The sequence below is a fragment of the Miniopterus natalensis genome, chromosome 10 (genome assembly GCF_054644295.1).
Source record: "Miniopterus natalensis isolate mMinNat1 chromosome 10, mMinNat1.hap1, whole genome shotgun sequence".
NCBI classification, from domain to species: Eukaryota; Metazoa; Chordata; class Mammalia; order Chiroptera; family Miniopteridae; genus Miniopterus; species Miniopterus natalensis.
The window spans coordinates 44,671,364-44,683,834 of record NC_142090.1 but is presented as its reverse complement, the minus strand read 5'-3'; the positions used below and the strand labels follow the sequence as shown (position 1 = coordinate 44,683,834).

Here is a 12,471-nt window from a genome sequence, read left to right as displayed (position 1 = left end):
TTCTGATGGAGTCAGATAGTTCTCATAGAGCTCTTTCATTTTTCTTTATGCTCAGGTCTCTCTCTACTTCCTTCTGTGTCATTTATAGGTTCCTAATCTTTGATATCACTAATTCTTGCCTCCATCTGGATGGCTTTGTTTTCTATGCTCAGTAGCTCATTCCTTATCTCTTTAATTGCATGCTTCATTTCCAGAATTTCTGATTGGTTCTTTTTTAAAGTTTCAATCTCTTTGGTAAAGTACTCATTTTGTTCATTGATTTGTTTTCCTGGGTGCACTGAATTGCCTGTCTGTATTTCTTACATCTCTTTGAGTATTCTCAGAACTGCAATCTTGAAATCTCTGTCATTTATATTACATATTTTCATGTATTCCAGCTTTCTTTCTGGGATTTTTTATTTTCTTTCTGATCATCCCCATTGTTATGGTTATTCATGGTATTTGCTACTCTCCTTTGTCCAAGAATTAATAGTCCTTCTACAACATCATTCTCTGAAGATGTCTTTTTACTATTTTCCAGTAGATGGCACTAAATTGCAAGCTTTATTTATTTATTTATTTTACATCTGTGATCTCACAGACTTGGTTCCAGGGAGTGCTGCTTGAGGGTGGGGTTAGTTTCACCTTCACCATGATGATGACCCAAGGGGAACTTCCCTGGAGTCCAGCCCCAAGCACCAAACCCAGGGATCAGTCACAGAGGAAAACAGCAGTTCCACTGCAATTGCTCATGGTTTACAGATAAAATGTTCCTTAGCCCGACACTGAGGGCAATGGGAGGCGAGTTTTGGAAGTCCGATGGGTGGCAGGGCTCTGTGGTTTTGTTTCTTTGTCAGAAACACCCCGCCCAACAGTGGATAGTCATGTTGCAGAACCCTGCACTCTGTCAGGCATCTGCTGGCTCAGTCACTGTTCACTTTGCTCTCCCTGCTGGGCTGTCCCTCCAGCTCTCTGTTCCTTTTGGCCAGCTGTAGAAAGCACCTGCTACTGCCGGCTTCCTCCCCTCCCACCCCCTCTGAACCCCTGCCTCTCCACCCCCACGCAGCACTGTGAGCTCCTGGCTACAGGGCTGCGTCTGAGAACCATCCAAGCTTTCCTCCCTTCTTGTCCCACTGTTTATTCCTGGTTGCCCACCTTTAGATGTTTAGATGCATGGGTCTCTTGGGAATGCCTCTGTATTGAGTAGAGAATTCTTTGTTGAATTATAGTTGGTTAACTTGTTGAAATTTCAGGAGGAGAGGCCAAGGGGATCTCTCATGCTGCCATTCCTCTGATGTCACTCTTACGTGATTTTTACCACAATAAAAAGTAAACTGCCTATATTCTTAGCACCCAGATTCAAAAAGAGGGGAACATAGACTCCCACTCCTCAATGGGAAGAATGGAAAAGAATCTGCAGCCATCTTTAACCTGCCATAGCCACCATGGGGCACATCATGTCTAAAACACCTGAGGACACAAATGGTGGGATATTATTTCCAGGGCACTGAATTCAATCTCCCAAAGTGTGTCAGAAGGCCCTGTTAGAGGTGGGTGCAGTCTGAAACAATAGAATGGGATAAAATGACTAAGTCTATATAACCATTGAGAAAAAAAAAATGGTCTGGAATTCCTCCTGTACTCATTTTTCTATTTTTTATTTTTTTCAATTAAAGTTTACATTCAGTATTATTTTGTATTTCAGTAGTTTCTTGTATGGCATAGTGGTTATACAATCACATACTTTACAAATTGTTCCCCCCAATATTTTCAGTACCCACCTGGCACTATACATAGTTAATAGAATATTATCAACCATGTTTCCTTTGCTGTACTTTATGTCCCTGTGACTATTTTGTAACTACCAAACTGTACTTCTCCTTCTCAATCTCTTTACTTTTTCACCCAGTCTCGAACTCCTCACCCTTCTGGCGACCATCATCTGTTCTCTGTATCTGTGAGTCTGTTTCTATTTTGTTTGTTCATTTCTACTATTCTTCATATTCTACAAATAAGTGAAATCATATAGTATTTGTCTTTCTTTGACTGACTTATTTTATTTCCACATCAAAGATTCTGTAAGCCATTCTGATAAAAGCCTGATGCTCCCACCAAATAATTTTTTCTCTCATACCATACCTCCCCCCCAACTGTGCTGACAGTGGGGACTCCAGGCCCTAATTGAATAGGTCAGATAGAAACAGTCAAGAGAAGCTGACCCAGGAGGCCTTTCAAAGTCTGCAAACACTTGGAAATTTCAACAACAAACCATTTAGATAGTCAGGACAATGTGGCCATTATAAATGCTGTTCTCATGAGCAGTGGTTCAAATGACAGCTTCAAAAAGGATTTGCAAAGATCCCCATGGAATTGGAACATAGGCAAGTCAGAGCCCATGACATGTTACAAGGACAAACCTGACTGAACAAAGATCCAAAGCATCATTGAGTGACTTTTTATTCAGTCCCGCTCTGTACAAACCTGGAAGAATATGACATCTTTTAAATTGCCTCCCCTGAGCTATGCAGCATCCATGGTGCATAGGAAATGTTAAGCTAAATTTTTGAAAAAATTACAGTGTTTTACAAAGTGAGGATCACAGTGTAACCACACTAATGCTTCCACTAAACTCTACAGACTGGCTTTGTGTCTCACAGTCATTAGACTGAAGGAGTGATGGCAACATCTGCAAAGGAAAACCCTGCCTTTTATCCTCTTTTACCTACTGGTTTCGCTTGAAGGACTAGTCCTTACCAAGCCTTCAGGTGGAAAATTCTTCATTGTGCATGCCATTTAAGTAATTGTAGTAACATTCTAATTTTGCTCCCCACAGCAAAGTGTTTTCCTGAGATTGTGTGCGGAGTGTTTGTGTTCTGATCACCACTGGAACAAATATGCTGGTTATTTTTATACCAGCTTAGTCTGCAGAATTCTCACATACCTTGGGTTTCCTATTGCATAGTGGTGTCATGCACTAGGAAGAAAAAAATATCACAGTGGTAGCAGTATCTAAGTAATTCAAACTCAATCAAACATTCCTAGGAGGCTTCGTGATGAACAGCCTGTGCTCACCAGCAGAACTGGGACTAGGATGAGGCTAATGAGATACCTAGTGTACAAAATTTAAGGAGGCACTCACCCTACATTTGCACAACACTGAGAGTGAGCACTTCCTTAAATCTTGTATTCTGGAGCCTCACTCACCTCACCCTAGTCCAGGACTGGTTCATTGACTTCACTCTCTTCTTTTTCCATTCACTCCTCAGCTCCCTGCCTAAGAATGATACAATGTGTGGGCAGTATAACCCCAATGTTAACAATTGAACAAAAAAGAGAGCTTTAACAAGGAAAGGTTTCCCTAGCCTGTTTGGCTCAATGGTTACAGCATTGGCCAGCAGACTGAAGGGTCTCAGGTCCAATTCCGGTCATGGGCACGTACCTCAGTTGTGGGCTTGATCCCCAGTCCCAGTCAGGACACATGCGGGACTCAACCAATGGGTGTGTCTCTCTCACATAGATGTGTCTCTCTCTCTCTCTCCCTTCCACTCTCTGAAAGCAATGGAAAAAGTATCCTTTGGTGAGGATTTTTTAAAAAAAGAGAGAGAAAGAGGAAGGGCTGAGGACTTCCAGTCAAAATGGTGGCATAGGTAAATGTGGTACTCACATCCTCCCACAACCATATCAAAATTACAACTAAACTACAGAACAATCATCACTCAGAACCACCTGAAATCTAGTTGAATAGAAGTCCTACAACTAGAGATTTAAAGAAGAAACCACATTGAAACTTGTTGTGTTATTGGTGGGCAACTCTCTTTGTACACACTTGTTGACAGTGGGAGTGGACTTCTTGCAATGTTACCAAAAAAAGAATTTTCTGAGGCTTGCACAGGAGAATGAGGTATTATAGAAAGTTTATTTCTTTGGAATCGAATTCCTGAGTTTCCAGGGTCCCAGCCTAGGAGAAAGTCCAGCTATGCCTTTAGCAGGGCTAGGATTAAAGCTGTTGCCAAGAGTTTCCATTCCATGTTGGAGCACTATCCAATCTTACATCAGGCTAGCTTAGTTTGTGTTCCCAGCTGCAGCCCATTAGTCCTTTGCATGTGGGGTCCACAGGGATACATAGCTATGGAGGGAACACAGGAGAATGCAAGAAAGCCACAAGAGCCAAGAGAGAGAGAATTCCTTTGTCTTTGGATTATGTATCCCCAAATTTTTGTGAGCTCAGAGCCAGCACACCTGGTGGACAACTTCAGACCACATGGAAACACCACCCAACCACCTCCACGGGAACACACTGAAGGGAAAAACTCAGCAGGCACCAGAGTCCCGCTGAAGTAAGTTCTGGTCTGTGGGGCAGGCCTCTGCACAGGTGATCCTCCACAGTGATCAGTGTTCAAAACCAGTCCTTGCAATGGATTGGCCTGGGGATAAATCCCTCCCATTGAGGCACCAACAGCAATCAAAGGCTTAACTATAAGGAGACGGTGCACACAACTCACATGAGGAGGGGCACAACTGGAGCGCTCAGCTAGGGTAATTAGGGAGGCTATGCCACTGGATCATACAGGACACCTATTACATTAGGCCATTCTACCAAACCCAGGAGATGTAGCAGCTCTATCTAATACATAGAAACAAACACAGGGAGGCTGCCAAAATGAGGAGACAAAGAAAATGTCCCAAATGAAAGAACAGAACAAAACTCCAGAAAAGGAACTAAACAAAATGGAGACAAACAATCTACTAGATTATACTCTGGTTATAAGTATGCTCAGTGAATTTAGGGGAAGAGTAGTTGAACTTAGAGAGAACTTTAACAGCATAAAAGAGGACATGGAAACCATAAAAAAGAACCAGTCAGAAATGAAGGATACACTAACTGAAATAAAGAATAATTTACAGGGAATCAGCAGTAGAGTAGATGAAGCCAAGAATCAAATCAGTTATTTGAATATAAAAAAATACCCAATCAGAACAGCAAAAAGAAAAAGTAACCCAAAAAATGAGGATAGTGTACAGAGCCTCTGGGACAACTTCAAGCATACCAACATTTGCTTCATGGGGATGCCAGATGGAGAAGATAGAGACAAGAAATTGAAACCTATTTTTAAAAATAATGACAGAAAACTTCCTTAACCTGGCAAAGGAAATAGACATACAAGTCCAGGAAGCCCAGAGAGTCCCAAGCAAGGTGAACCCAAAGAGGTCCACACCCAAGACACATCATAATTAAATGCCAAAGGTTAAAGACAAAGAGAGAATCTTAAAAGCAACAAGAGAAAAGGGAGCATCCATACAACTGTCAGCTGATTTCTCAACAGAAACTTTGCAGGCCAGAAGGGATTGGCAAGAAATATTCAAAGCCATGAAAAGCAAGGACCTACAGCCAAGGTTGTTCTACCAGCAAAGCTATCATTTAGAAATGAAGGTCAGATAAAGAGCTTCACAGACAAGGAAAAGCTAAAGGAGTTCATCACCACCAAACCAGTATTACATGAAATGTTAAAGGGTCTTCTTGAAGGAGGAGAAGGAGGAGGAGGAGGGGAAATTAAAAATATGAGCAATAAAATGGTAATACACACATAATTATCAACAAATTAATCTTAAAAAAAAAAAATGAAGAAGCAAAACAAAAGCAGACTCCTAGATACAGAGAACATTTTGATGGTTGCCAGATGGTAGGGGGGTTGGAGCAATGTGTGAAAAAAGTAAAGGGATTAAGAAGTACAAGAGGCAGCTGATCGATGTTTCACTTTCACATCAATGTTTCTCTCCCTCTCTCTTCCTCTCTAAAAATCTATTTTCAAAAATCTTAAAATTATAAAAAATTCTTAAAATAAGAAGTATAAATTGGTTGTTACAGAATAGTCATAGTGATATAAAGTACAGGATAGAGAATACAGTCAATAATATTCTAATAACTATGTATGGTGCCAGATGGGTATTAAATTTATCTGGATGACCGTTTAGTAAGTATATAATGTCTAATCACTGGGGTGTATGCCTGAAACTAGTATAATATTGTTTGTCAACTGTAATTTTTTTAAAAAGAAGGAATAGAAGAAGGAAGGGTTGAGTAATCAATGGTGAGATTATAGTGAGGGATCCAATGAGAGATTTGGCCACATGGAGGCTATAGGTGACCCAAGCCCAGAGCAGATCCAAGAAGGGTTGGTAATGAATGGCCTGTCCTGGTCAGCTTCTGGGCTGTGGGCCCAAATGGTGGTGTGTAAACAGATACCCTTGTGGAACTGGCACAGATATTCCCTTCCTACAAGGGAGATGCCTACTCTGCAGGAAGCTCCCTTCTCCTCCCCAGGCCTAAGTGTCAGTGCTCTGGGAGCTGATTTAATGGCCTTCTACCCTCATTTGCTCTCTTTCCAGCCCATTTGTGAGGTCATAAAGCCAAATCAGAGGTCTTAGAGCCAGGGAAAGAGAAAGTGAGAGTCTCTGGTTTCTGGATGCCAATAAATGGTTTACACCAAAGCAGGCTTTTCTGTCATGAAATCAGGAGTATATTTATTTGCAAACTCAAGAAAATGGGGGCTATCCTCTTACATCCTTCTTCTCTTACATCACAAACATATAACCCTGGGAACTTCCATAATGCTGCCTTCTCTTTCACATGCACAGCCACTTTTCAACACCCATTTTCCTATTCTCCTTGATAATGTTTACAACCCCACCCCCTCCTCCCTCCACCTCAACTGGCATCTTTCATGGATCTGACTGGAAAACCCAGACAGTTAGCTTTGTGGATTTTAAACAGAAAAATATCCAGAGTGAAGAATGCCAGAGTAGTGGAATCCTGGACCCACAAACTTGACTTTGGATTCCATCTAGCAAGAACACCTCGATGGCACCACAGCACAGACCACTCAAGGTTCAGAAACTTCCATAGCACTGTGTAAAATCCATGGATGGCTTATGTTGCTTTTAATAATATCTGAAGAAAGCTTTCCCTTCTATGGAGCTTCTGCTAGCATGATTCAATTTCAGAAAATTATTACAGATTAATCATTATATTACATGATCATATTTCAGTTATCCCCTGTGTAGTCTGGGGACACTAAAGCAACTGAGTTCTCTCACTGAGAGAAGTTCATTAAAACCATAATGTGCATAGGATTTTTAAAGTGTGTTGGAAAACAAGGGCATAAATACTGGAAACAAGACTAACAAGCCATGTGGGAAGTGTTACTTCTACCTTCTGATTAGCAAGACATTTGTGGAAGCTGGAAAAAGCAATTCCAAAAAGAAGAGTAGCCAAAGGAAAGCTGAGTTAATGTTTGCAAATGCAGAGGAAGAATTTTTCTAAGAGAAGGCAGTCCTGAGGCTCAGCTACTCGGTGCAGGAGGAGAGCGACATATGTCTGGGGGGCCGGTGGTCCTTTGACGACGTCCCAATGAAGACCCTGCGAATTGTGATGCTGGTTCCGTGTGACAAGATGAGTGAAATCATGAACGAACTGAGGAAACATCTGTCTGTCTAGCCCATTCCCCATGGACAGGGGTGCGCTTGTTTCTGTAAAATTACCAGAAACTCAGTGTTGTTTTACTGAAAAACTCATGACTTTATTTAGATTTAGGTCCTCTACAAAAAGTAGGGTTCTGTCGCCCGTGTCTGTGACACATTTACACAATATCATTTAAAAAACTTTTGGTCAGGTCACGAGTGGTTGATTAAAAACCTTCCCAATAAGACAAACGTGAAGGAGTAATTTAAAGAACTCAATAAAAACTTCTAATTTTTATTTTTTTAAAAACCAAAAACAACCACAAAAAACATATCCTCACATGAGGATTTTCTTTAAAAAATATATCTTTATTGATTTTAGAGAGAGGAAAGGAGAGGGAGAGCAAGAGAAACATCAATGATGAGAGAGTCATTGATCGGCTGCCTTCTGCACGCCCCAACCGGGGATCGAGCCCACAATCCGGGCATGTGCCCTGACTGGGAATCGAACTCTGATTGCCTGGATCCTAGGTCGACGCTCAACCACTGAGCCACTCCCAACTGGGCAAGGATTAAAAAAATAATAAAAATAATAAAAGAATGTAAAAGAATAGAGCTTTATATGCAAAGATATTCATTATTGACAATAATTTAAAAAAACAAAACTACCTATGTATCTGACAGTGGTGAAATAGTGGAGAATGGAAGATTGATCATGAAATGAAAAGGAATGAGAACAAAATGGAATATTATGCAGCCATTAAAAATTGATGCTAATGATGCAGAGTGGAAATGTAAAAAATTGTTTTAAAATGTTAACAGTGTCATCTATACTATGATTCCAACTATATAAAATAAGTGCACATTTAGATAAGAATGAAACAAAAATAGCTGTGTTTCAAGGTGATTGGATTGTGAATGATTCATCTTTATAATCATTTCTTTCCTCGCTGTTATAATGTTGATTGTATAATAAGTAAATAAAACCTGGAGGGAAAAGGAAAATACTCTAGTGAGACATTTTTTACACCAGGCAAAAAAAAAAAATTGGTAATGCTTGGGATCATTTCTCATTTTTCCTTGGTCCTTCAAAGCATCCTGCAGTCTTCACCCAGATGTAGGGAATAGCATGTCTGGGTTATAGTCGGGCAGGGGGCGGTGGGGCAGGGAGTAAGGGGGTGCTTGCCAGAAGACTGTGCTGTTTGTTTAATGAACAGAAACTTCTTTTAGTCTTCTTTGGTGACAAATGCATTTGAACTATTTGTTGGTGTGGTTTTTCTGTGATAAATATGCACAAAAAAGTTGCTAAAAAATGATGTCTTTTTTTCTTTTCTCTCTCTCTTCCCCACCTCCCCCTTCTGCAGTTCTGCTAAGCCAATATTCTCTAGAATGAGCACAAGCTAAACAAATCGAATAACAGCTTTTGTACATCAACATCAAGAAGGAAGACACTTGGGAGAGACTGGAGTACAGAGATGGATATGAACAAGAGTGAAACATCCGCTTGTCAAATCTAGATCGGCAGAGATGGGAGTGATTTTCTAAAAGGAAATGTGATTATGGATTAGACACCAGCTCATTGGAAACTATCATTGTATAAGATCAGATAACATTCACAAGAAATTACATTCATAAGAAATTACATTCAGGAAATATTTCAAGAAAGAGGAATATAAACTTGCTAGAATTAACATGTAAAATATATATGTATACTGAAGGTTTGTAAACTGTCCTTTTTAAATCAAACTGAAAACAAAAAGCTTTAATCTTTTAACATTATTTTTAAAAAGGCAGTCAACCCTAAAGTATTTCTATCTCAGTAGCCAAGAGGCTAACCAAGCATCATTTGCTGAGGAAGCATCTTAGAAAATGCCTCTGAATATCTTCACAGGAGCCATGACATGGTCTTTGGTTCTCCCATCTCTGCTGTTCATTTATCCCACTGTGTAATTAGTTACAATCACTCAGTTAAGAGCTGTAACACTTCAAAGTTTTTACCAAGTCTGTGTTCAGTTTAATGTCTGTACGAGTTATTATTGAGAAAGTGTTTCTGAAGTATACTATTACTCCATCAAGCTGTATATTACAGGAGGTGCATCTTTACATCATAGGTTCCCAAGCAACATAGATTTCCCTGTCTTTCAGGAAACAGCACCAAGGAACTCTGAAAAATATAGAAAGCTCATTTTCACCTTCGATGCTCACATGTAATATATAGGCTGCTATCAAATAAATACTTTTTCTAATTCTCCCTAATATATGCATAGAATTTAATATACTTTCTAAATAGGCATATGAAATATCTCCTCTTTTATTTCTATTTCTTTGCCACATGTCATGAGAAATGCAGGTCCTTTCTTTCCTTACTGACAGACACTCATTTTTGTTTAGAAAAAAAAAAAAATCATGCCATTAAACCTATTTCTAAATGATAGTGATACTAAATAAATAAATAATAATTTAATAGCCTTAGAAATAAATGAATATATACTTATAGAGATCAAAGAAACTTGGTAGGAGTAAATTGCCTTTTTGCTTACTAACGTTGATTTCAAAAATACCCAATTACTTTTTTTAGTCAGTTGGCATCTGAAGGTAGTTACAACTGATCAGTTGTCTTCAACAATCTTTTGCTCCCAGGTTTCCCCCCACCACCACCCTCACCATGTAGTCTGCCAATATGCAACAACAGGAAAATATTTAATATTGAAGTAGTCAATTGTTTGAGAATGATCACAGGCTAAAATGTACATGCAGGGATAATCAGTGTAAACCAAACCATACCTGAGCAGAAAACTTGCCTTCATGTTCAGACTCAGAATTAAGATAAAATTAGCATATGTCACTGGAGCAGCCATGGAGGATAATATAAGAAGTGATACAAATCATGATTGATTTCTCTTACCTTTCTATTAGGGCCACACCCCTATTTTTGCCAGGTGTTTCTGGCAATAGCCATCTTTTCACCACAAATGAGATCATGTTTCAAGTGGCTAAAAGTATGCTACAAGTATGCTCAAATCTGTGAAACCCAATTCACAAAGATATGGATTTTCTAAAGAACTAAACTTAGGGAATACGTATTGTCTCTAAAGTAGTAATTCTGGGAGTTTTTTGGTTTGTTTTTGTTTTGTTTTGTTTTTGCTTTAAGTATTAGCTCTCCCACTGCATTCAAAACACCCTACTTACTATATTTAATTACACACAACTTTTCAAGAATTCATCTTTTATTTAAAGGGAGGTATCTCTCTACTTTATCTGCAATAAAATAAAAGGCTTTCTCTAATCCATGTAAATTACAGATTCTATTGGAAGCTTTACATCACTAATAGTGGTGTTTACAAAATTGAAAAAGTGTTTTTTATCCACATGCAAATGTTTTTTTAAGGTTTTTTTCCATAAAACCTAAGTGTAATTTAGCATACCACAGTGCTCTGAAGGTCAGTCATTGATGATGTGCCATTTGTACATAATAATACATGTGTAAATCACTAAATGTTATTAAGTAAAAGTATGTTTTTATCTTTTTTTAAAAATAAAGTGACTCCCTTTCTCATTCTGTTCTGTTGTACTGTGTCCAAAAGTTGTGTGTAATTTTTTAAGGTCCATGAAATGTAAAGAAATTTGTTGAAATACCTGAATTTCTGTAAAAAATAAAAATAAGATTTTGTTATTTTAAAGATTCCTTGGTTGCATGACACACATTCTGTGCATTCAGTGTCTGTCGTTGCCCAGTGATCCAGGGACAGGTGATGATTTTTTTTTTTTTACTGAATCTGTCATTTATTTCTTTATTTTTCTTTTTCAATTACAGTTGATATACAATATTATATTAGTTTCAGGTGCACAACCCCATGATTAGGCATTTATATAATTTACAAAGTGATCACCCACAGGTGATGATTTGACTAAAATAACTATCTTCAAAAAATCTTGCTGTCAGATTCCATAATATGTGCTACCAGCAGATATTTATTAGATATAGAGGACCCTTAGAAGGCATGATTAACATCTCCAAACCTCTTCTAGCCAAATATAGACAGACATACCTCAAGTTAAATCTTCATATACTCGTTGGAATGAAATTGATAAGTAAAAAGCCAGACTGTTCAAGTAAAGCTTGACCTGAAATATTGAATTAATTGCTCTATCTTTACTTTGCAAATTGAAAGCAACCACCTGTTACTCAGACATGAGCAACCCTTTGGCCATAGTTCATACACGTATGTGTTGTCTGGGTGGGTGCCAGATCCTTCAATTACTGTATCACACTGAACAACTCTAAATCTCAGTGCCCTCAGCTATCAAGTGGACATAAATAATAATAACTGGCCCCATAGTGGTGTTTGAGGATATAAATGATAGTGGTGGTGTTGTGCTTAACAAATAGGAGATATTCAATGACTGTTAATTCCTTCCCCTCCTACTATATTCAAGTCACTGAAGGAAGAAAGAAAGAAAAAACATAAAACACAGCCTCTGCTCTCAAAATGCTGAAGATAATTAGAGTAGCATTTATGACCAGGGATTAAATATTTAAATGCCTATAGGGCCAGGTAGGTAAATAACAGAGCAAAGCAGGCTAGATTGGGGACATAATAGGAAGTAGAGGACACTGGAGAACCTCGGTCTTGTCTAAAGAGAATAAGTAGTCAATGTTCAGTTCCAGTCACTCAACAAATAAATGCTGAGTCCCTACTGTGTGCCAGGTACTGTTCTAAACCCTGAGAAGATAGTGGTATACCAGACAAACAAGTTCCCTTGAACTTAAAGAAGGTCTTAGGTTCTCATAGGAAAAGAGACAATGAACAGGAAAATGTCAGCTAATACGTAATAGGTACCTTAAAGAGAATTAAAATGTGGTCATAATGGAAAAATGGGAAGGCTAATCAAGGAAGGCTGCTATGAAAAGAGGGGAAGAACATGCCACACAGAGCCACCAGTATAAAGGCTCTATAAGGTCACTACGCTTGAGGAGCAGCAAGGCACAGAGGCAGGTGATGTGAGCTGAGCCAAGAACCAGCTCTGGACTTT

At 38.9% G+C, this 12,471-nt stretch overlaps 1 protein-coding gene across 1 annotated transcript in view; it reads left to right on the top strand.

Moving 5' to 3' along the window:
• The window catches only part of LHFPL3 (LHFPL tetraspan subfamily member 3), a 560,968-nt gene extending 549,881 nt beyond the window's left edge, over positions 1-11,087 (top strand). Inside the window, exon 3 of the mRNA XM_016219577.2 lies at positions 8,802-11,087. Coding sequence (XP_016075063.1) covers positions 8,802-8,830 — 29 coding nt within the window. The 3' untranslated portion in view covers positions 8,831-11,087. The remainder of the gene's footprint in view (positions 1-8,801) is intronic.
• Positions 11,088-12,471: the final 1,384 nt, after the last annotated feature.